The sequence below is a fragment of the Vigna unguiculata genome, chromosome 2 (genome assembly GCF_037176805.1).
Source record: "Vigna unguiculata cultivar grain cowpea cultivar isolate G323 ecotype 2 chromosome 2, ASM3717680v1, whole genome shotgun sequence".
Lineage (NCBI taxonomy): Eukaryota > Viridiplantae > Streptophyta > Magnoliopsida > Fabales > Fabaceae > Vigna > Vigna unguiculata.
Window position 1 is genome coordinate 16,531,886 of NC_140793.1, and position 26,349 is coordinate 16,558,234.

The following is a 26,349-nucleotide window of genomic DNA, read 5'->3' on the forward strand; positions in this document are numbered from 1 at the left end:
TGATTTAATTAGGATTTGTGATTATTGGATTTATCGAGTTTGTAAGTTAAAAATGGCGTAAAAAGTGATTTTAGTTGCATAAAATATTATTGGATATTTTAACGTTTGTTGATCCAGCTGAAGTTTAATTTGGGTCATCGAAAGTGCGAATCTAAAATATTCAAAGTTACAAAATAAGTCCAAATTAGTCAATTTTGGAAAGAGATAATTCATAAGCTAAATGCACCCCTAGTTTTTTACACACTTCTTCTTCAAGTGGACCACCTAAGAACCTATTCTGCACCCCTATTTTCTACTAAGTTGCACCCCTCCTACCACTTAAACCAAACCAACCAAATCATGCCATGTGGCAATCCTCCACTAATTAAACTGGACAACCAAAAACATGACACGTGTCTAAATCCAAGCACTCATAAACTAGCTAGTTAGAACTTGCCACCTCATAATCTTCCTCCATCTAACATATGAAACCCTAGCTTCCATCTTCAAGTTGTCGCCGTTGTCAACAACCAGTCCCGCAACCGTCAACCACCGTGCCAACATCCTTCAACCTCGCCAACAACCACTGCAGCGAACGTGAACCATCATCGTCTCCACTACATCCTTTAACTTTGCTGCCTGGTTCAATCATGAATGCATACCACCTGCCTCATCAGCGTCGTCAACCATGGAATTTCCTTCCATCTCATGCGCGAACCAGAACGCAGCGCCACCACGACCTTCAAAAGTGGCACTTGTTCGAACTTCCAACACAGAGCTTCATTCACGCATCATGGTAGTGCCTGCACCTGCAACCATGATGGAGAAGGGATAAAGATCTTCACGCACCACTTTCTGCATCTCTTCCACAAACCATATCGCCAGAAAATGACCAGGGCGAGGCCATCATTGCAGCACCTACGTCGCAGCAACTGTGAACCATGGAAGCATCACTTAGTAAACCCTAATTCTAGAAAGAGAGAGAGGAGAAGCCATGTGTTAGCCTATCATGGGGTAGTCAACTGGTCACAGCTGGTCAAATAGTTAATTCTAGTAAAAAATTTGGTCAATATTGCAAAAATATTCAAACAGGAGGGGCAAAATTAGATATTGGACAGAAATTAAGTTGCTAAATAATTCATTATAGATTTTTAATTAACTACAAAGAGATTGGAGGATAAAGAATCCTTTGTCAATTCATGTTTCTTGCTAACTAATATAATTCAATTATTATATCATTCCACAACATGATCACATGTATATATATATATATATATATATATATATATATATATATATATATATATATATATATATATATAAATATAAAATCACATAAATAACACATAAATGGCATACGTAGGACTTGAACCCAAATCCTCTCACACAATCAAAGTACTCTCAACCACATGAGCGAGTACCTTTCCACGTCATACAAATTAGAATTTAATACCATAAATGTTCTTCCTACCCGCATTTATTAATTAATTAATTAATTAAAAAATTCTACGAGTCTTGCATTCCCCCTACCATAAATGCTCTTCCTACCCCACCTTCTTACTAGGGAAAAAGGTGAGGATAAGATTTCCTCATGAGATCCTCCATCTCCCACGTCATCTCCTGGGTTGCCTCATCCTAGATAACCTTCACCGTTCGGATCTTCTTCCCTCTGAGTTGCTTGACTTGAGAATCCAGGATTCTCACTGGTTCAACTCCAATCGTCAGGTCCTCGCGCACCTGGACATCATCCTCCTCAAGTACATGTGTAGGATCCACAACGTACTTTCTCAGCTACGATACATGGAACACATTATGTAGGTTTGCCATGTGTGGTGGCAAGGTTATCTCATACGTTGCAGGTCCAATCATTCTCGTGATCTGGTATGGACCGATGAATCGAGGAGTCAACTTCCTCGACTTGAGTGCTCTCCCAATACCTGTTGTAGGCGTCACTCTGAGAAACACATGGTCACCTGCCTCAAATTCAAGCGGCCTCCTTCTCTTATCTGTGTAGGATTTCTGCCGACTCTGAGTTACACGCATCCTATCTTGTATCATCTTCACCTTCTTAGTAGTCTGTTGTAAAAATTCTGGCCCAAGTACAACTGACTCCCCATCTTGCTGCCAACATAAAGGAGTCCTACATCTCCGACCATACAATGTCTCGTATGGTGTCATCCCAATGTTGGAGTGATAACTATTATTATAAGTAAACTTCATCAGTGGCAACATATCACTCCATGTCCCCAGGTGATCCAGTACACAGGTTCTCAGCAAGTCCTCCAATGACTGTATAGTTCTCTCAGACTAACCGTCTGTCTGAGGGTGATACACTGAGTTCATCCTTAACTAAGTGCCTAGTGCCTTCTGCAACGAGTGCTAGAACCTCGATGTGAATCTCGGATCTCTGTCTGACACAATACTCGCAGGCACCCCATGTAGTCTAACTATTTCTCTGACATATAAATATGCCAATTTGTCCATAGACATCTTCTGATTAATTGGAAAGAAGTGAGCACACTTCGTCAATTTGTCTACTATTACCCAGATCGAGTCATGCCCCCTCACAAACCTCGGCAGGTGTGTAACGAAGTCCACGAAAATGTTGTCCCATTTCCACTAAGGAATATCCAGAGGCTCCAACGTGCCACCCGACCTCTGATGTTCAATCTTCGCCTTTTGGCATACCAAACAAGAAGCAACATAATCGGCCACATCTGTCTTCATGCTCGTCCACCAGAAGGTAGCTTTCAAGTCTTCATACATCTTTGTCATACCTGGATGTATGCAAAGACGACTCTTATGCCCTTCCTCCAAGAGCATCTTCCTCAATACCTGACTTCTGGTTACACACACACTCTCTCTGAAACGTAGGATGCCATCTTTACCCATCCTGAAATCCTTTCTCTTCTCGATGCCCAATTCACTGATGATCTATTGCAGCTCCTGATCCTTACCATGTTCCACCCGCACCTCGTCTAGGAACTCATTAGTGATTCGCAGCATGTTGCACCGTATATGATCCTTTATCATCATAGTAGACACATGTACCCTCTTTCTGCTCAGAGCACCTGCAACGACATTGGATTTGCTAGGATGGTATAAAAGCTCAAAGTCGTAGTCCTTCAAGTACTCCGTCCATCGCCTCTGCCTCATATTCAACTCCTTTTGATCAAACAAATATTTCAAACTTTTGTGATCGCTGAATACCTGAAACTGTGCCCCATACAAATAATGCCTCCACGTCTTGAGGGTAAAAATCACTGCTGCAAGCTCTAAATCATGCGTCGGATAATTTTTCTCATGAAATTTCAACTGCCTCCACGCATAAGCTACTGGTCTTTTGTCTTGCATCAACACACAACCCAGACCCTGGTATGAAGCGTCACAATAGACCTCAAATGTCTTAGTCGTGTCTGGAATAGCCAGTATAGGTGCGATTGTCAACCTCTTTATCATGTCTTCAAAACAGGCCTCACACTCATCGGTCCACGAGAAGGGCTGATCTTTTCGGGTGAGTTGTGTCAATGGACTCACCCTTTTTTAGAACCCTTCAACAAAATGCTTGTAATATCCTGCCAAACCCAGAAAATTATGCACCTTTGTAACTGTTTGTGGCCTCTCCCACTTCACCATCGTCTCGATCTTAGCCGGATCCACTACTATTCCTTGGGCTGAGATCACACGGCCCAAGAATTGTACCTCATCCAACCAGAACTCGCATTTTGATAACTTCCCATATAGATGATGTTCTCTGAGAATTCCCAGCACCACTCTCAAATGCTCTACGTGTTCCTCTTGACTCTCAGAATATATCAGTATGTCGTCAATAAATCCAACGACAAACTGATCCAGGTATGGTCGGAATATCATGTTCATGTAATCCATGAATATAGCAGGGGCATTTGTCACCTCAAACGGCATCACCACATACTTGTAGTGCCCATAGCGTGACCTGAAAGTTATCTTCTGCACATCCTCTAGCTTGACTAAGATCTGATGATATCCAGACCTCAAGTCTATTTTAGAGAACACTACAGCTCCCCTCAGTTGATCCAACAGGTCGTCAATCCTCGACAACGAGTACTTATTCTTTATTGTTAACTTATTCAGCTGTCGGTAGTCAATACACAATCTGGAACTGCCATCCTTCTTTTTCACCAGCAATTCCGGAGCTCCCCATGGTGATGATGCACTCGGTCGTATAAACTTCTTCTCAAGCAGGTCTTTAATTTGCTTCTTTAGTTCAGCTAACTCAGCTGGCGCCATCCTGTAAGGTGCCATAGAAACTGGTCCAGCTCCAGGGATGAGATCAATGGTGAAATCCACATCCCTGCTAGACGATAATTCTAGAATTTCATCAGGGAAGACATCTGTGTACTCATCCACCACTAGAATCATACTAATTTTCTTTGTAGTGCTCTTCTTCTCTGTTTGAGCCACTGTCATGATACAAGTAGCTCTAGCTTCTGCCTCATTCATCGCCCTCTAAGGTGAGATCAACTCCAGCCCTATTGTCTCTAGGAATACCACACCGCGTCGTCCGCAATTAATAACAACATGGTTGACCAACAGCTAGTCCATCCCCAGAATTACATCCAGACCCTCCATTGGCAAGCAAATGAGATTCACCTTGAACTTGCGGCCTGCCACCTCCATAGGACACGCCACACACATAGAAGTGGTGGATACCTCGCCAGAAGCTGGTGTCGTAACTATCAGCTCGCACCCTAGCTCTCGCATCACAAGTCCAAGCCTCCTCACGCATTCATTAGACACGAATGAATGGGTGGCTCCTGAGTCAAATAACACAACCACGTCATGACCAAACAACAAACAATTAAACTGCACCAGGTTACCTAACTGCGTTGCCTTGGTGGTCGTTAAAGCAAAAATGTGCCCCGGTGCTCTAGGCCGATCTCCCACTAGTTTCTTGGCTGACGCACCTCCAACTGGTTTCTTATTAGGACAATGGCGGGCATAGTGTCTTGTCTGGTCGCACACGTAGCACTTGCTAGTGTTAGGGCCTCCTCCAAAGCTGCCAGAGGGTTTTGGGTCGTCCCTCCTCAGATGCTCACCACCACAATTGAAGCATTGTAGTTTCCTGGAGGAAGATGGTGGTCGTTTATATGGTTTCTTCCACTGGCTAGTGTCTGTTGTAGTCTTCTAAAATCGCACCACCTTATTAGGACCCATCTCCAATTTTTCGACTGCCTTGGCTTGCTCCACCAAGACTGGGAACTCCCTGATGCAGAGTGGTACTATGAATCGGTACAGCTCATGTTTCAACCCGCCCTCGTATCTCTTGCACCTCTACTCCTCGGTGACCTCAAGCGAATAGAACCTCGCCAGATATTCAAACTTGTCTGCACAGTCAAGTTCTCCTGCTGGAATGTAAGGAATTCAGCTTCCCTCTCATGTTTTGCAGAGTCCGGAAAGTATTTCTCTAGGAATCTGGTCCTAAAGGAAGTCCAAGTGATCTCCTTTGCCTGAGTCCGCATCAGTTGCTACATTTCCACCCACCAGTACTCAACATCTGCCACTAGCAAGAAAGTGATGAAGGATAACTTATGTGCCTCAGTGCACTCTATGACTCCATAAATTTTCTCACACTCCCTCAGCCACGCATCTGCCTCGGCAAGAATGGCCTTGGCAGAGAATTTGGTTGGCCTGTGTCTCATGAAGTCCTCCATGGTCATAGGATGAACAGATGCCACCATGGCTCTAAGCTGTGCTGCGATAGGCTGCATCGCGTCCACCATGCGATGGATGGCCTAAGCGATATCATCAGCTCCAGCAGTATTTCTCCTCCTCCTGTTAGCCATGGCCTGAGCACGCCACATTTTGAGCTGTTCACACCAAACAGCTCCATTTAAAACTTAAACAACACAAAAGTTAATAATTAAGAATCAAATCAGTCTCGCAAGCGAAACACCGTAAGCTCACTCCCCTTAGACCCCAAAAATCATTTTGAAAACCTTTGCTCTGATATTAAATGTAACATCCCGACAGGATATTACGGATTTTAATAATAAATAAAGAAATAATAAAACAACTTCATTTAATAATACCTCATTTCCCTAAACGCGGGAAATTTAAAACTTCTATTATATCCAATATAGTCCAACAACCATAATTAAAACCATATTCTAATATCCAAAGTTGGAGTAATAAAGGATTACAACTTATTTCCAAAAACATAAAATAAAAATAAAGCTTCCCATGTTATCCACGCTCCGTAGCTAAGTCTCACCAAAACCACCTACAGCAACATCATTTGCTCCCGTGTACTGCGTACACGATCATCGCTAAACACAAGCAGATGGAGTGAGCTTAACAGAACAAACATATAATTATATTTATATACATATATAAATCACTTATATAATTCATGCAATCACACCAAATGAAATCCCTCCTTCAATTCCATATTACTTGGCGACAACCAGGTTATTCGTGTTCTACCTCTTTTAGTGATTACCTCAAGGTGACTTGCTGCCATACCTATCGGCCATAATCAATAGAGCACGTGCGGGAACCATTGCTACAGATCATACACCGTAACACCAGGTGGAGTTCCCAAATACGAACATAGTTCGTAACATCCCAATACTACCAAACTCGTCAGCTATTTACTGAGGAGGGTAATCTATCTGGACCCATCCATACTGGCCACAACAAGCACACTCATCAATTAAGTAGAACTTCATTTTTCCCTGATCAAAATCACCCCAAAACACTCAGAAGATCAAAATTGAGTCAATTCGACTCGCGTCGCCTAGCGAGTGTTCATCACCGTCAGGCAGTTCTTCAAGAAACCCAGACATTGGTGAAATTGGTATTTGTTCTACCGCCAGGCAATTCCTCATCAGGAACCTAGAAAAGGCCAAAATCGTATGTATCGCCTAGCGGCCAACAACGACCCGCTAGACGATTTCTGGAAATTCCAGAAACCCAGATTTCAATGCAAAACGGAAAAAAAAAAAAACCATACACATACATGCTATCAATCATACAATTATGCATAAAGATCTAAATAGAACGTGGTTCAGCACCCCTAACCTGGTTTCCGTGCTAAACTTGAAAATTCTCACCTCCTCCTTTGATCAAAGTATGGCTTTTCGTCCCTCACCCAATTCAGCTCTTGGATGACACACATCTTTCTCCCTTCAATTTGCCTTTTAATTAAGTCTTAATGAAGGTTAATTAGCCAAAAACGAAAATTAGATTTAATATTATGATAATTGTCATTCAAGGCCATTATGGGGTTGTTTTAAAGCCCCTTTGGCTGCCTTCACGCAGCTGTTAGGGTTTCTACCCCTTCCCATCATTGCCAAAACAAAATTTAGCAAAATAAAGTTTTAGTTTAGGTTCTCCAAGGCTTGAACCCACAACCATGAAAATGCCGAGTCAATGCTAAACCATCAAGTCAATTCATGTTTCTTGCTAACTAATATAATTCAATTATTATATCAGTCCACAACATGATCACATATATATAAAAATATAAAATCACATAAATGGCATACATAAGACTTAAACCCAAATCCTCTCACACAATCAAAGTACTCTCAACCACATGAGCTAGTACTTTTCCACATCATACAGATTAGAATTTAATACCATAAATGCTCTTCCTACCCGCATTTATTAATTAATTATTTAATAATTAATTAAATTCTACGAGTCTTACATTTAGGGTTCGTGCAGGTGTAGAAATCTAGGCTAGAACCCAGATTCTGTATGCACTGCCTAGTGGCGCGTGAATTGCTGCTAGGCGACACATCAGGATAGTGGGTGTTCTGAGCTGATTCTGTGAATTGGCGTGATTTGCGGTCATCAGGTGATGATATGCGTAAACTAGGAAAATGACAAATGCGGTATGAAGGGAATGTGTATAAGTAAGACCTCTAATTATATATGTGCAGCTGTGATGATTGGTATCAATTGCATGAAAAAGTAAAGGTTTATTAGATTGGGATGTGATGAGGTGACTACTTTAGTTACTATGGTTGTGTGTATTAGTGATGCGTGCAAAAATACAGTGGTAATAACTTGCATTTTGGAAAAGATAAGTGTATGGTAAAAATGCATATGTTAAGTATGAAATGCTAGTAAATGGATTTGTGCATTGTTATTCATTTGGTTAAATTATACTTTTAGTCCCTATTTTTGTAGCAAAATTTGAATTTGGTCCCTCAATTGTTTTTTTATCTCAATTTGGTCCCTATTTTGGGAAATTTGATCCAATCAAGTCTTTTCCGTTAGTGGTGTAGTAACGGTGTTAAATAGGGTGCCACGTGTTAGCTTCTGGATTTTTTCAATTTTTTTTATTTTTTTTTATTTTTTTTTATTTTTTTGAATTTTTTTATTTTTTAAAATTTTTTAAAAAAATAAAAAATTTGCCATGTGTCAAGATGACATCGTGCCACGTGGACACGTGTCACTATTATGGGAGGTGTGATTTTCTCATTCTCAATTTGGTCCCTGTATTTTAATTTTTGTCTCAATTTAGTTCCAATTTTTGTAAAAATTATGTAATTTGTATGTTCCGTGCTCACACTTAAGAGATGCTACGAGTGGGGAGGTTCGTAGATGGTGGATCACATGTGTTGGACTACGAGCGGGGACGTCCGTAGAGTTGGACTACGAGCGGGGACGTCCGTAGAGTTGGACTACGAGCGGGGAGGTTCGTAGAGGTAGAACCACGAGCGGGCAGGTTCGTGGGAGCATCATATATCCTGGATCCATGGTTAAAGTAATTGCTTGTGTGTTGTGGATGCGCGTGGTCTACAATGCTTCAATGATACCTTAAAGGTCGGCTTGTTGGTGTTCCTTGAGTTGTGGCTCAGGATAGGGGTTAAACATGTGGCATTCCTTGAGTTGTGGCTCAGAATCACATCCCTCGAGTTGAGGCTCGGGATGGCGGATGAACACGAGGAACTCTTGAGTTGTGGCTCGGGTTGGCGAGTGTTGTCGGTGTGAGTGTGTGAGTTGTGGCTCGTACGGCGGGTCTAGATTGATTGCCCTCCTTGGTATGAGACCAACGGGTTTGGTAGTCTTAGGACGTTACGAATGATATTCGTATTGGGAACTCCACCTGGCGTTACGGAGTGTGGTCCATAGCATGGTTTTTCACACGTGTTCTGCTAGTTGTGGCTGGTAGGTGTGGCAGCAAGACATCTTGAGATATTCATTAGAAGACGTAGAACACGAGTAACATGGTAGTGACCATGTGTTATGGAATCAAAGGATGGAAATTCCTTTGGTGTGTTCGTGTTGCTATAATTGTTTTATATTATATGTATGGTTTAAATTGTTAGCTCACCCTATCTGCTTGTGTTTTGGCGATGATCGTGTACGCGGTACACAGGAGCAGATGATGTTGCAGGTGGATCTGGTGAGGCATGGAACCAAAGCGTGACTATTATGGGAACATTTCTATAGAGAGTTTATTTTATGAATTTTAAGGTTTCTCTCTTAATCAATTGAATTATAGAAATTGGTTTTATTATGAGATGGTTTTTAATAATATATTTAATTTTATGATAATTGGTTATGAGTTGGTTTTTGTTATGAAATAAAGTTTTTATATTTCCCGTGTTTTGGAAAATGAAGCTTAATAAATGAGGTTTTAATATTAATATCCTATTTTATTAATTAAATTCGTAATATCTGGACGGGATGTTACACAATCCAGGGCTCCCCTCACAAAACCTAATCATTGCCTTTAAAAACCCTAAAAGAAAAATAAAAAAATCGAAAAATTGCTTAACCCATTTCCTTTTTGCTCAAAACAGAATCACGATATTGAACCCTATTCGTTGCACCCTTGATTTGCTTGACTTCTCCTTCGTTCGTCCATCTCAAATTTGCCTTAATATGCTCACCAAACATCCTTTCTCTCCCTCATATTATAATCTCACCTATCAGATTGCAACATCAGGCTCGCTCTCTCTTGGTCACGCATTAATCTCGCTCTCCCCTTGTGCATCAAGTTCTGGCTCTTGATGGAGCATCAAGGGCGTTCTCCGTTGCATTAGGTTCTACCCCGTGATGGAGTGCTTCTCATGCCTCCCCTGATTTAGCATCACCAATGATCAATCATTTTAAGTAAAATGTGCGTTTTAAGGAGGGAAAGGCTGGTCAAAGATTTTAGTTAACCCTCCAAGGACTGCTTTACAAATAAGAAAAAATTAGAGTAAAAGGTTCAAGACTTAAAATAGCAAAAAGAAAGGTCTTTTTGGAAAACTAAACTATTAAAATGGGTAGTTTAAAAAAACAAAATTAAATCCAATGAAATAATCTTAAAATTAACCTTTTTTATCACAATTTTATGAAAACTCTATTTTTCTAAAGTATCAACAAAAACTAATTAATTCAAGACAAACAAATAATTATTTAAACTAAAACTAAATTTTTAGAAAGGAAAAATACTGAAAAATAGGATGTTATCTACTTTGTTCTCCTTTTACCCTATAAATAGAAGGGCTTACCTCAAATAAATCTAGCTTGAATTTGAGTAAAGAATTATTGTCAAAATGAGTGCACACTTCTCTTGTTTGAGCTTTCCCTAGATTAGTCTTCTCTTCTAGACTATTGTAGGCTTCCTTCCTTAGGATTTGGTCTTACCTCTTCCTAGAAAACTCACTTGCATCGAACTAAACACCGTGTTATCTTCATCTCTTCCAAGCTTCCACATCCAGACCCATCCATGGAGTCATTCTTCCTTTCGTTTTTTTTTTTTGAAAAAGCAAGGGAGCTAGCCATCAAGGGACCTCATGGGATGCTCTAGTATTGACTAAGATACAAGTATATGACGTAAAATAATTTTGGTAGCATAATATTATACATCTCAAAGTGAAAATACATGGGGGAGACACCTATATTTAAGAAGAAGGTGTCTCCAAAGTGGACCAAAACCCTAAAATGCTATCATGCACCAAACCCTAAAAATTCCATCTTGGTGAAGAAGAGCATGACATGTGGCACTCTAACTTTTAGAAAAACTCTCCGCTCCTAGAGTGTAATGTGGAAAGCCACTTTAGCAAAAGTTTCTCCACTAGAAAAATGACACATGACCATTACCTCTGTAAGAAAACTCTCCACTAAGGGCTTGTAATGTGACCATCATGTGTGTAGGACGCCCTCCACCAAGCTACGGTTACAAAACTAATCACCCAATATTAATTTAAGCTAGACGCAAACATTGTCCTACAACTTAAAGCGAGAATGCTCAAAAACGCTACACTACTTGGCCCTTAATACAAGGCCCAACATAAATCCTACATTACGTGCCCTTACTACAAGGTCTAAAAATACTTCATGATGGTCGAAGTCAATAATAGTTTAACTTCACTTTGCATAGATGATGCTAACTCTTCTTGAATTTGTTTGGCATTGCTTCTTGTGATTGGAACCTTGGTCAAGGGTTTGTCTTTAACAACAATTCCAATCTATCTCTAATCTCAAGATTAATACCACTAAGAAACCTAAAGATGGTTGTTTCTTCATTCTCTCTAATTATCGCCCTCACCATGTAAAGTTTCATCTTTTGTCTATACTTCTCTACACTCATAATTCTTTCTTGGAGCCTTTTTGAGTTTTTCCATAAGCTCTTTATGATAGTGGGAGGGTATGTGCCTCCTTTACATGGCACTTCTCAAATAATTCCAATATTGGACATGAAGGGAATCAGGGAGTCTTCTTTCTCTCACTAGGGAAGTCCACCAATACGTGGCATTCCCTTGGAAGCTTAAGGTAGCTAGGTAGACCTTCTTTCCTCAACCACTTGATGGCAATCAAAAAGTTGTTCCACTTTAATTTCTCAACCTAAGTATGCCTCTACATCTTCTTTCCCATGAAATGAGGAAGGTCTACTCTAATCTCTCTTGGTGCATGCTCTCTTTCACGCTCCCTTCTATTCACTTTTGGTGGAGGAGGTTGATAGTATTGATTGACAATTCTACTATCCTCCTCACAGTATGTGAGTTGTGTGGGAGTTTAGGAGCTTCTCCTTAATTGGCTCCTAGTTCTCAACCTCTCTTGAATCTTTTCCTCTTTTTGCCTAAGTATTCTTAGTCCTTCCTCTAGGATGGCAAGACGAGCATCACTTTCAATTTTCTCTTTTTCTTTTAGGATTGCTTCTTGCTTCCTCCAAAGTTTTAGTGATTTTAGTTCTTGGGCCAAATGGCTTAAATTTGGTTGGGCCTCTTCACTAGAATCACTTCTAATTTGGTAGGATGGAGCTTGAGACATGCTTAGGGTTTTCAAAAATATGCAACGCACAAACAAACTTGTATTTCAACAAGAAATTCCTTAAGAGAGTTAAAGATGCAAAATGATCTAAAGTTCACTTCTAGGAAAGGGAGGAGAATAACTAAGGATTACTTAATATCGAAGCCTTTCCTAGCCAAAATTTACCTCAAGCCCTCTTGCACCAAACATCTCAAATGGAATTAGGTTTGATACACAAGTGAACACAAAAAAAAACTATAAGCAATAAAGAAAGCAAATAAAGAAAGTAAGTAAACTAGCTATGTTGTTCTAATGGTAAAGTAAAAGGCATTTAGAACCTTCAGACCTATACCAACTACAAACGGTTCAATATTGTATAAGAGGTTCAAGTTAGGATATCAGATTGAGCACCAAAGACTCCTCAAGACACCTAACTTGCCCATGAGCTACAAAGGTAAAAACAAGACAATTTTACAACTCAAATAGCAATATAATGACAATGAAATTTGGTCCTCTCGAAGTTTCACTCTTTCTTTTCTTGTGTCCTCCTCAAGGCTTCAAGATCCAAATAGGTCTCCCCTTCCTTAGGATGCTACTCCAGGGTCGATTCACTGCCAAAGAGGCTCTTACACCTAAAACAAGCCCCAAACAGAGAGGAAATCCAAGGAAAAAAAGCAAGAAAAGGTCTTTATATGAAACAAGGCTTCACAAATGCCCATTTAACTTAGACAAAACTTTGAGCAACAAAGAAAGACAAGTACGAAAATAAAGGTTAAGAACAAAGGTTAAACACTCAAAAGAAAGTCCTAAATAAAGGCATTAGAATAAATGCACAAAATAAAAAATAACTAGAATAAAATGGGGTGCTTCTTGTCTACACAAGCATTGAGCTAATGATACATTATGGACACTCTTTTAGCATCAAATTTGAGACATATAGCTACTAAACAATGCAATATTCATCACAAGATAGTGAGCAAAATGACTAAAGAAAGGCATTACAATGGATGCATAAAACCAAAATAACTAGAATAAAATATGGTGCTTCTTCTCTACATAAACAATGAGCTAATGGTGCACTATGGATATTGTTTTAGCATCAAGGCCGAGACATATAACTGCTGGACAATGCAATATTCATCATAAAATAGTGAGCAAAATGTCATAAAAATTTCACACAAAACAAGTTAATGGTAGTGGTCAAAAATAAAAGAAAAGCTACTAGAATCAAAATAAAGAGTGAAACTTCAATAAAACATAAGAGAAACTTAAAACTAAGAACTTGCCATTGGTCTAATGACAAATGTTGACTTAAATATCTGAAGGAAAAACACTCAAATGGGTGTATATGGTGCAGGTTTGAAAACCAATTTGAACACATGTTTTTAGTGATTTTCTCAAAAGTTAAACTAGAAAGAAATGACATATAATAAACTAACCATAACTCTAAACAATCTGAATAAATTTAAAAATAAAATAACCTAACAAAACATATAAACCAAATATAAATGAAAAATGTAACGTCCCATTTAAGTAACAACATAATTAAATGAAACATTACGATAATAATAAAAGGGCAAAGTCGTGAAGTATAAACGCTACTCCTTACAGTTATCCAAGAATACTTGGAAGGAAAACTAAGGCACATCACAATGCCAATAATCAGACAAAGAAGGAAATTTAATAGTATTAAAGTAAGTGCTCCAAGAGCAAGGAAATACATGGGCTACAACCCTAAAAGAGAACTCAAAAGCGGGGTCCAACCCAAGATAAGCTATGCAGTGGAATCTCCATCACCCTGGTGACCACGAGGAGTTCTCCCATATGCTCACATCAATAAATTGATGATCATTGCAAAAGGAGAAAGTCACACACACAACATACAAACAAGCAGAAGGGTAAGCTAGAGTAGAAAATGTTTTATCATACAATTTTATAGTCAAAGATACATTCATCAACCAAGCATGTGAAGACTCGCAAACAAGACACTACGACTTAAGACACGATTATCCGGATACATATAATTAGTTGGATTCATCGGATGCTTGCACTTGTGGTGACCTCTACTGCTCTGTAGAGCCAATTGCCAATGGGTTTCACCCTACCACTCACAAGGTTAGCCTTCAAACATCTAAGACCATTATCCTGCCAAAGACTAGGGCCTCCTGCTACTCTCACCACTTGAGTCAGTACGCTCTACGTGAGACTAACTAACTCTTTAGAGTGTTAGGATACAATCCTTACTTGAATCCTTACTAAATTATATAATGAGACACCACCACAAATTTCGTGGAATTACGTCCTGACCATGAGGCACCACCACGCAACCATCATGGTATTACGTCCTGACCAATGAGGCACCACCACGAACCATCATGGAATTACATCATGACCAATGAGGCACCACCACGAACCATCATGGAATTACGTCCTGACCAATGAGGCACCACCATAAGATCTCACCTAGAGATTCATGGAATTACTTCCTGACCATTAGGCACCACCACGAAACCTTCGTGGAATTACGTCCTGACCATACCAAAATCATGTCTCACCAACCAATGTAATATTATCATGCATACTAATCTCATGTCAATGTATATAACCAACCATCCATTCATGTTTCGTACCAAGATCATGCCAAACTCATCCAATCCAGCCCATAAACCATCCATTACATGCAAAATCACTCAATTCATACTTTAACATAGTAATCCAACCAAACATGTGACAATCATCCAAGAATAGAGGGAAAACAACACTTGAGCAAATTCTCACCCAGTTTTAGCTCATGCTAAAAGGTCTCGCTCAGGCAAGAAGGTTCTCTCGCTCAGACAAGCTTCTTTCGCCTAGGCGAGAGCTTGAAAAGTGGAAACAGTGGCCTTCGCATTCTCTCGCTTAGGCGAAACCTCCTCGCCTGAGTGAGATGGACTCTCGCTCAAAACAGGAACTCGTCACCTGAGCGACAACTCGTGCAAGTTCTAGGGAGCAACTTCTGGTACTCTCGCTTAGGCGAAACTGGCTCGCCTAAGCGAAAATACCAGGATTCTCCGCTGTTCATGCGTGCAAAACACAAAAACAGTACCAAATCACAGTTTAACCACTACCAAGCAACCATAACAGCGAGCATACCTCATGAATATGATTTAAACCCATAAAACATGCGAAAAATAATAAAAAAGCTGTAAACCCTAGCTTCCCTTACTTGGAAAATGTTAGTAGAATACCCCGACACCCAAGCAAGTGAGTACGACAGCTCCCGGAACAAATTTGCGAGCTGGAAACACTATTACAGATTGAACACGAGGTTACTACGGGAAACCCTAACATAACCCCGAAAAACCAAACCAGAGAGGTAGAGCATGAGTTGACCAATAACTTACATCAGAGATGAGGTTGAGCTAACATGAATATGAATGAGCTCCAAACCTTAGCAAAGCACTGTTTGAGGGAAAAAAGAGAGAAATAAGGTGACTGTCTTTGATAAAGATAGTAAAATGAAAGCCAAAAGGCTGGAAATGAGTCTTTGGAGATACCCTATAAACTGGCTCTTAGATCCAACATATAGGAATAGACTCTAAAACATTAGGACTAAAAATAAGTGAATCTTAAAAAAAACTCAACAAAATAAAAAGCACACAAACACATAGATATGGTAAGAAAAACCGGTCCTATATATAAATTTATCTTTAATAAAATAGTATATTAATAGCATTTCTTTTAAGTTATATGTGAATATTATATCTTTTAAAATAAAGAACTTTCAAAAGCAATTTTTAATATTTGTTTTCCGGTTCGTTCCTTTTCGCAACAGCTAAAGAAAACGCAGGCACTTCAATGATTTTCTTGCAGTTCCGTTTTAGTTTCTGATTTTTTTCCTCACCGGTCAGGTCCGACGCTGGACACGACGGCTCCAACGACACCGCAATGGTAATTTCTAGGTTTCGCATTCTTATTTCTTTCATTTACCTTCGCTTTACACTTCATTTCTTTGATCTTCTTGTTCCTAAAGTCACTGATTCCGGCGTCCTTTCAGTGTATTTGTGGCAAGCAAATCTCAACTGTTGTGGTCTCTCAAGGCACTTTTCTCAATAGAAGAATGAGGTGCGTTGCGTTATTCTTCGCATTTTAACCTTTTAAAGGCTTATGTGACCGAATTTGAGGAATGTGTCCTTGTTGCAGGTATTGCAATTTTCTACCTTGGAAAATGTGTTACCGGCTAAAACATAAGTTCGCAGAGAAGAAGTTTGTGCGAGGTGTCGGAAGCGGTTCCAAGTTGCGGAAAAAAGTAGGAATAATCCGATATGTAGTGTTTCATTAAAGGTTGATGTGATTTTAATATTAGGCTGAGGGAGGAAATTCGCACATTATAAAAAATAAAGTAAATAACTTCGAGGTCTAAAATCATAGTTTCTAAGGGGTAGGAATTAAACCTATATCGACTGAAGATTGAAGGACCTATAATACGTTTTATCCTGTGAAATGTTGTTTATGCAAGTTAAAGTTGATGGTATCTGATTGATTGGCATTGAGGAGCCTCAAGAAATATTGATTTTTACGCTGATTTTATAGTTTACCACTCTGAATGTCTGACTAGATATGCTAATAATTTGTTTATAAATGTCCATAGCTGCCATATGAATGTACCATTGATTTAAATTAATTATACTTACAGGTAGTTGCTGTTATGGATTACAACCTTTCAGACCTAATTGGTAATGGAAGTGGTGAAATGAAATCTGAAATGAGTCCCAAAGATGCATTAGATGATGTGGACATCTCCTTGATATGTAAGAGGTTTCCATCAATTACTTTGGGTAGCGCTCCTCGAGTGGATTTGTATGATGGGACTACATCATGTTCTGAAACAATGAACTCTTTTGCAACAGAAAATTTTGAAAATTGTTTTTCTAATTCTTCAGAGGCAAGATGGGTTCAAAGTGGTCTTTCTGAAGAATGGCCTTCTCTGTATGTCAAGCATTCTACTGTATCATCTTCCACATCAGGAAAAGATGATTCTTTTCCTTCTTCTTTGCTGCCTGATTTAATGTCTTCAATACAAGAGAGAAATTCAGATCAAATCACCAGGGAAGATTGTCAAATGAAAGTGGAAATGGAGTCACTGCCAAATCCTAAACTGAGTGAGTTATTTCTTGACAAGTCTATAAATTGTATACCTGGATTGAGTAAGAGGCACTACCAGAAGCTGGAGGACTGTGGGTTTCACACGGTGGGTTCCTGAAAAGCTGTGGATTTTGCAAAGTTCTTTGATTTTCTGTTTTGAAAGGATGGCTTGAATTCACATTAATGCCTCTCTTTATGTGTAGTTACGGAAATTGCTGCTCCATTTTCCACGTTCATATGCTAATATGCGGAACGGACATGCTAAAATTGATGATGGGCAATATTTGATTTTTGTTGGAAAAGTCTTATCTTCAAGGTGACTCTATTTCATATGACAATTTGTATCCTTTTCTCTTGGCATAGGGTTTTCTTGGTGCTTGATTTGTCAATTAAATATTTTTGTGGCTGATGTATGCTTGCACTTTGTCATTATCCAATTGTTGATGGCTTTACAGATGCTTATAATGTGTTTGGTTGAGAGGTGGAAAATAGAGGATGACTTTGAGATGATTTTTGACTTGATGTAAAGTACTTTTTCTTCCCTGTGTCCATCTTCTCACATTCCACCTGCTTAAACAATGATTGTAGTTTGCATATTGTCATAGGACTAAAACCGTTATTTTCGTTTGTTTTGCTAGAGTGGAACCTTTCAGGAGCTTAACCCAACACCTTAGTTAGTAGTTCATGACATGGTATTGGGTCAACCTCCTTGACCAAGTGATCAAAATTTTAATCCTTGCTCTCCTTCTAAGTAACAAAAAAAAAAGAATTTCAGTATGTTGTCAAAAAAATGGTTAGCATATTGTCTATTCTTCAAGCCCAAATGGCATTTGTGTGAGGGGGAGTGTAAAAGATGGCAAAACCTGCTAATGGGCCTTCACCTAGCAGCTTAGGCTTTTGGGGGTAGTAAGCCATTGAGGCTCATGACATCACTGAGTCTTGCATCTGTTCACGTGCTTGTTATTGTGTGTAAATTACATTTAGAAACTGGTGGTGATTTATAATGTTTTAAGTTGATAAATTTTAGTCTTTCCTTTGCAGGGGTGTCAAAGCTAATTATTCATTGTCATTTCTTGAGGTGGTTGTGGGCTGCGAAATTGCTGAAAGTGAATGTGGTTTTGAGCATGTGACCACTGATGGTATTGATGTGCAAGAGAGGACAATTTATTTGCATCTGAAGAAATTTTTTCGTGGTTCACGTTTTACCTTCAAAGCTTTTCTTCAAAGGCTTGCAGAAAAGTATCAAGAGGGAGACATAGTATGCGTTAGTGGCAAGGTGAGTTTGGTTCTCCCCCTCGTGCACAACTAGTTTCCTTATTGTATTGCAAGTTTTCATTGTGTGGAGGGATTGTAGTTTCCTCTACTTCTTACAGATATCATAAATATGGGTGTTGAAGAAGGTGATAATGTATGGACTATGAGAAATAATCTATATTCCGTTCTTTGTATGGGAGTGTGTTTGAATCATGTTTGGTTGCCTACGACCTCCAAATAATAAAATTTGCTTAGGTAGAAGCTTTGAATCTTTTATTATGTGAGGTGTGTTTGGAAGAACTTATTTACCACCATATATTTGGATATATTTTGTGGCGTAAATACTTGTGTAATTGTTAGGGAGAACTTATGAAAATAACTTATCATGTGTCATAATACGTTATTTTAGTTTATTTTAATAAGCTCTGCTGTTAACTTATGAAAAACAATTTACAACTTATGAGAATAGTTGTATATAAGTGTTTACATGATTAGTAATTATTAAAAAACTTCTTAATGAAGTTATTTACCCGTACAAAACCTCAATATTAGATTTTATTTTAAAACAAATTGTCATTATTTATTTACCCTCAACACTGTCCCCATTGGTGCCTGTTAAAGTATTTGTCTTGATAATGTTTAGGTGAAGGACCAAAACAAACTTATCCCAAAATTGAGGAATAGAAACATATTTCAGTTTTTTTTGTTAATTGAAAATTTATTACTATGGCTCTGATACCATGTCAAGAGGTGGTCTCTAGATTAGTAATTATTCAAAAACTTCTTAATGGAGTTATTTACCCATACAAAACCTCAATATTAGATTTTATTTTAAAACAAATTGTCATTATTTATTTACCCTCAACACCCTCCCCATTGGTGCCTATTAAAGTATTTGTCTTGATAAAGTTTAGGTGAAGGACCAAAACAAACTTATCCCAAAATTGAGGAATAGAAACATATTTCGTTTTTTTTTTTGTTTAATTGAAAATTTATTACTATGGCTCTGATATCATGTCAAGAGGTGGTCTCTAGTTAATCGTTATTTACAAGGGTGTGGAACCATATACAAATTATACAGCACACTAACAACAATGTAATGAATACGAACACCACCACCACTAGAATAGTATAGATAAAGGATGCTAAAGATTAATACCGTATCATGTATCATCAAGTTCAATATCCACGCTCTAACAATTGTTCTGATACCATCGTACGAAATTAAGCCTACTCAACCTCACAAATCCAACTTTAAACTATGGCTCTGATACCATGTTAAGAGGTGGTCTCTAGTTAATCGTTATTTATGAGGGTGTGAAACCATATACAAATTATACAGCATGCATCGTAAAGAACCTCAATAAAAATAATAATAATAATAATTATTATTACTATTACTATTATTATTATTATTATTATTATTATTATTATTAATGTTGGGTCCTTGTAAGGAACCATAGGCTTTGAAAAATGGGGATGGGGAAAAATGATCTTGAGGTGGGGAATAGTGATCCTGATAGGGTTAAGGGAACAAGTGGAATGTTGATGTGGGAGCTTGGAGGAATCCTTGGCCCTGCTCTCCATGGTGACATGCCTAGGTCATGCTCAAATACCTTGGTCAATTTAGTAAGGGTGTAAGTAACGATGACAGAAGAGATCATTTTTAGAGATAAGTTAATGGGATATTAAATGGGCATGGTGCATTATAATTTGTGATGAAACACAACGCATCAAGATTCAAGTGCTATTTATACTAGGAATTAGATTGAGCACTAGACTCAGAGCCATGATCAAATAAAGAATAAATAACTTATTGAAGATAAAATGAAGTTCTCTAGAATAAGGTATGGTTCTAATAAGATAAGATTCCTAAAAATATTTATTGCTAAGTATAGTAATAATAGTATATGCATGATTCTCATACTCCAAGATGTTCAATATGTCTCTGTGTGTAATATATATTCTAACCTGTCTTATTTTTTTAACTTTGTAGTATATTTAATTTAATATGATTGAGTACTCTTTGCTTTTGTCCAACTTATTCACATACTTGCACGAAGATAAAACCTTATTCTTTCACATGTACAATATATATGAACATTCTGTTTTAATTTTGTTTGGGAATTTTTTAAGAGTGCACATTATTATTGCTTTTTAAAATAGGTCAGGACTATGCGTGCTAAAGATCACTATGAGATGAGAGAATATAATATTGATGTGCTTGAAGACGTAAAAGATTTGTCCTTTTTCGCTAAAGAGAGGCCATATCCTATCTATCCTTCAAAAGGGGGTTTGAACCCAAATTTTCTTAGGGACACTATTGCAAGGTTTGTGGCTTTCAAATTCTTTTATTCAGAATCTTATTTGTAATTTCTTTTTATAAAAAAGTGTTTCTTGTTTAGGAATGATAATTACTCATGATATGGATGTCGGAGTGGGTCAATTTTTTTTTTTTTTTTTTTTTTTTTTTTTTTTTTTTTTATAAAATCAAGTTAGGTTGACATTCCATTGTTCAACAATCATTTCCCATTACATGAAACAATTTATTGAAAAGAAAAAATAAACTAAAATATGGGGTCAAACCAAACTCATGTTAAGAAAATACAAAACAAACTCCCTTAAAACTTAGGCAAAATAAAAAAGGGAGTTGAAATCTATTATGAAAAAATTCTAGCCTAATCCCCAAATTTGCAAGCTTATCAACACAGATTTCGTCCATGAAAAATGTTGGTTACTCTGAACTCTAGCACCACAACTCTTCATGAATGTCTGCCATGTCCCTCGAAATGACCATAGAACAATTTCAGGAGATTAAAATACTTGGCAAACCAAAGTAGAATTACATCCAACCACACCCGAATATAACTATTGGCCCAAGATGTCTCAACAGCCAAAATAACCCTCATAATCTCAAAATATAAAGCATTTTGAGTACCCAAAATTTCAATATATTCCCTTGAATACATCTAAAAATTACGCAAGCAGCATGACCTGGATAACCTTAGCAGCTTCATTTGTATTAATTTGATCCATTGGACAACATGCATATTCAAGTAGCTTGAAGAGTCTTAGTTGCTTTCCGCCTAGTTTGAATATCAAAGAATATCAATATAGAAAAATTAATCATATTGTTCCTCATAGCCTTTTTAGAAGAGTTACCAAATAGCCTAAGATATCCCTTTATAGGTATTAAATATAGTGAAACTAGGTTTGGGATTAATTTTCCTTGTGTAGAAAATACATATAGGGATTGTAATTATAATAAAGAAAATATAAACTACGCCCAAAATACATATAAAGAATAATAACAATAGAAACAGAAAATAAGGTATTAATGATATCTTAACACTCCCCATCAAGTTGGTGCATACAAATATCTGCTAACTGATCATTTGTATTAAAAAACTCAGTCTTGATATCTCCAAACATAACCTTTTCTCGAATGAAATGACAGTCAATCTCAATGTGTTTAGTCCTCTCATGAAAGACAGGATTAGAACTAATATGAAGAGCAGCTTGATTGTCACATATAAGTATCATTTGATTAACGTCTGCAAATTGTAACTCTTTGAGCAATTGCTTAAGCTAAACAAGTTCACAAGTGGCTGAAGCCATGGCTAAATATTCTGCTTCTGCACTAGACCTTGCACAACACTTTGTTTCTTGTTTTTCCAAGAGATCAAGTTACCTTTAATGGAGACACTATCTGGATGTTTCATCAGAAGGAGATTCTGCTCAACCAGCATCTAAATAACACACAACTCTTGTATGGTTATTAGAACCATATAACAATCTTTTTCCAGGAGATCCTTTAATCTACTTTTGTATATGGATGACTGCATTCCAATGATCTTCGAACGGAGAATTAAGAAATTGGCTTACCACACTAACTGCAAAGAAAATGTCAGGACGAGTAACTGTAAGATAATTTAACCCTACAAAACCGTCTTGTAAGGTGAGGTTTGAACCCCACTTATATACTATGAAATTGCCTTATCTCTAGTCGATGTGGGACTTCCAACACACGCCCTCATGCTGAGGTATGTACATCTCAGGCGTGGGACTAAAAATTAATGAGTGGTCCCTTAGCGGTCCGAGATAGCGGGTGGAACAAATTGTCTCCAAGAAATCTCACTAGGATAGACTTTTTTTAAACAATGATTCTGATACCATATTAAATATAGTGAAACTAGGTTTGGGATTAATCTCCCTTGTGTAGAAAATATACATAGGGGTTGTATTTATAATAAAGAAAATATGGGCTAAGCCCAAAATACATATGAAGAATAATAACAATAAAAATAGAACATAAGATATTAGTGATATCTTAACAATAGGTTTTTATAGCCAACTCCAAATCTATACTTTTATGAAATCTAAAGTAATTTCTCATCCTCCACAACTTCCTTATAGAATAGGTAACAACAACCAAACATACATCTTTCACTAAAGTACTACCATCAACTTCCTTAAGATTAATATGAAAGAAAGAAGATTTTTATTTCAATTAATTTATTTGAAACAATCCATTATATAGATAACTCTAATTCTATATTAATAATTACATAGAAATCCCTAAAATCTTCTAACAACTTCTAACCACTTTTAGTAGTACCCTTAATATCTTACTAGCAACAATGCCATGGTGAATAGATATACTTAAGAAAGACACACAAGAATATTGGAATGAATTTGAGAGAGTGTCGTCCCCTCTCTTAGGATTACATATTTATAACTTGGGGACATGCCTCATCAATGACGTGTCCCGTGTCCGACACGTATCAGATATTGACACGCATATTGACACGCTTATGATACTCATGACATGTATCAATAAAGTGTCCAATTTGAAAGACATTTTTTTTTGTCTTTGACATGATTTTGACATGACTCCAACTAATGTTAATAACCACAAATACAATGATTTTCTAAAAAACCCATAAACTGTTGAATTTATCACATAAGTTTCTATTATGATTATAAAAATAAGTAAAAAATCTTATATGATCACTATTTTCACTTTTATGGATATTAGATAGATATATTAGATTCATTTTTGTTTTAGTTGACAATGTGTTAGTTGAAAGTTTGAAACTAATATGTATATACACGTAGTGTCATGTGTCCTATGTTTTTTCAATTTAACCGTTTCTGTGTCCGTGTCATATCCATGTCCATATCCAGGCTTCATAGCTTGGAATACACCACATACAATGTATTAGAGGGAAAATAAGGGAATTCGAAGAGATCCACCTAGGAACTAGTTTTAGGACAAAGCACATAGCACCTTACAATAAATCCTCACTACCCCTCAAGTTGGATCATACAAATTGTATGTACCAAGCCTGGAACAAATAAATTCAATCCGAGGGCCTTAGTATTTTAACTTAGATCCAAATTTGTCACTACCTCAATAGATTGAAAATCATTGTCCAACATTTGCATACAATCTGATTCTGGTTCAACAGTAGAAGTTTCCCCTACTGTATTCAATACAATTGTTTCATCATCTTTTGTGTTAGAGTCTCCTCTTACAGCTTTCCTTAATACTCATCCCATGCAAACCAGGTCGAAATCTGGTATTTTTTAGAACAGAGTTCATCCATCATTGTTGTTATCTCATTCTGAACCTACTAGTGTTAAACAAGCTCATAAAGGTAAAAATTGGATGACTACAATGCAATAAGAATGAGGTTTTAATGAATCAAAAGACTTGGGATCCGGTATCTTTGCGCTTTAATAGAAAAATTGTTGGTTGCAAATGGGTTTTTAGAGTCAATGAAAATGTAGATGGCTCAATTGAATGTGACATCTATTGAAATAAAATAACGGTAAGAGAAGGAGAGAAGCATTTATATCTTTTTTGTGATCTGGTGAATCCTAAAAAGACAAATTTGTGTGACCTAGGAGATAATTTATCAAGAACAGGACTAAAATTTTGAACAAAACATGTAGACTTAAAAACTTTTGGAGGTAAGGGATGAAGATGTTCATAAGTAAACAAAATAGAACGAGGGATTTTGTTATTTAAAACTCAAGATGACATGGGATTAATAAGATAACATGCAATGAGAACACATCACCCCAAAAGTATCAAGGAACCCTACCATGAATTAAAATTGTGCGAATGGTTTCAACAAGATGTCTATTCTTGCGCTCAACCACCCCATTTTGTTGAGGTGTATAAGCACATGAGGTTTGACTTGAAACTGAGACTTTAAAATATATGAGTAGTGGACAACAATACCACTCTCCTTCTCTTCTATTTATAATGAAGCAAGTACATATGAAAAGACTGCTCTAAGATACTAGGCATGATTAGATGCAGCAGTAGATATGACAGTAGATAGTTTCCCACACTCAACACCCTATACATAGGGTTAATGATACAATAGGTAATAATTCTAACACTCCCCCTCAAGCTGGAGCATACAAATTGTATGAACCAAGCTTGGAACAAATGAACTCAATCTGAGGTCCCCTTAATGACTTGGTCAACACATCTGCAAGTTGGTCATTTGACCCAACGAACTCAGTACAAATATCCTTGGTCATCAATTTTTCTCGAACAAAGTGGCAGTCAATTTCTATGTATTTAGTTCTCTCGAAGAAATTGCTTTACCCATATGAGTTCACACGTGAGAGACGCTATTGCCCAATATTCAGCTTCAGCGGTGGATCGAGTCACTACATTTTGCTTCTAAGGAGGACACAATATCCCGTAGTAGAGCGTCTGTCAATAAGAGAGCTTGCCTAATCAGCATCACAGTATCCAGAGATTTGAACATTTCCTTTATCTTCATATAGCAAACCTTGTCCTGGAGCCTTCTTGAGGTACCTTAAAATACGGATGATGGCATTCCAATGTCCAATACATGGAGTCTGCATAAACTGGCTAACAATTCCAACTGCGAAAGATAGATCAGGCCTCGTAATAGTGAGATAAATTAACTTTCCAACGAGCTTCCTATATCTCTCTGGATCGGTGAATAATTCGCCTTCTTCTGTTGTTAACTTCTGATTTGGGTCCATAGGACTCTCTACTGGTCTGCAGTGAATCATACCTGTTTCTTGTAATATATCAAGAACATATTTCCTTTGAGAGATTACAACTCCATCTTTTGACTGAGCTATTTCAATGCCCAAGAAGTATTTGAGGCTTCTGAGATCCTTGGTTTGAAAATGTTTACACAAGTGCTCCTTCAGTTGAGATATTCCAGTAGTATCATTTCCTGTAATAACAATATCATCAACATATACTATTAGGTAGACACATTTCCCAGGAGAGGTATGTTTGTAAAAGACTGAATGATCTGCCTCACTGTGTCGTAACCTAAATTTCTGAACAATGGAGCTGAATTTTCCAAACCAAGCTCATGGTGATTGTTTGAGGCCATATAAAGATCGATGCAATTTGCATACCATACCAGACTCTCCCTGAGCAACAAACCCAGGAGGTTGCTCCATGTCAACTTCCTCCTCAAGATCACCATGAAGGAAGGCATTTTTGATATCCAATTGATGAAGCGGCCAGTGATGAATTGCTGCCATTGCAAAGAAGAGGCGAATAGTAGTCATCTTGGCCACGGGAGAGAAGGTGTCACAATAGTCAAAGCCATAAACATGAGTGTATCCTTTTGCAACCAATCGGGCTTTGAGTCGATCAACCTGACCATCGGGGCCAACTTTAATTGCATACACCCATCTACAACCAACAGCCTTCTTGCCCGAAGGGAGGGGCACGAGCTCCCA

The 26,349-nt window shown here is 37.8% G+C and overlaps 2 protein-coding genes across 5 annotated transcripts in view; one reads left to right on the forward strand and one right to left on the reverse strand.

Annotated features, from left to right (window-relative positions):
• Nucleotides 1-4,554: 4,554 nt before the first annotated feature.
• LOC146888368 (uncharacterized) lies at nucleotides 4,555-5,480 on the reverse strand. The gene is made up of 2 exons (XM_085670076.1): nucleotides 5,308-5,480; nucleotides 4,555-5,083 (listed from the first exon to the last, which is right to left on the reverse strand). The coding sequence occupies exons 1-2, from the start codon at nucleotides 5,478-5,480 to the stop codon at nucleotides 4,555-4,557; spliced, it is 702 nt and encodes a 233-aa protein (XP_085526202.1).
• Nucleotides 5,481-15,988: 10,508 nt separating this feature from the next.
• Nucleotides 15,989-26,349, forward strand: part of LOC114173409 (DEAD/DEAH box RNA helicase family protein) — a 60,668-nt gene continuing 50,307 nt past the window's right edge. Inside the window, exons 1-7 of one of the 4 annotated variants that reach the window (XM_028057781.2) lie at nucleotides 15,989-16,146; nucleotides 16,253-16,320; nucleotides 16,399-16,504; nucleotides 16,892-17,446; nucleotides 17,544-17,656; nucleotides 18,382-18,616; nucleotides 20,761-20,924. In XM_028057781.2, coding sequence (XP_027913582.1) covers nucleotides 16,144-16,146; nucleotides 16,253-16,320; nucleotides 16,399-16,504; nucleotides 16,892-17,446; nucleotides 17,544-17,656; nucleotides 18,382-18,616; nucleotides 20,761-20,924 — 1,244 coding nt within the window. In that variant the 5' untranslated portion in view covers nucleotides 15,989-16,143. Of the gene's footprint in view, nucleotides 16,147-16,252; nucleotides 16,321-16,398; nucleotides 16,505-16,891; nucleotides 17,447-17,543; nucleotides 17,657-17,803; nucleotides 17,864-18,381; nucleotides 18,617-20,760; nucleotides 20,925-26,349 lie in introns of those variants that run through there. The other 3 variants (XM_085669812.1, XM_085669813.1, XM_028057785.2) reach the window with 3 other exon arrangements.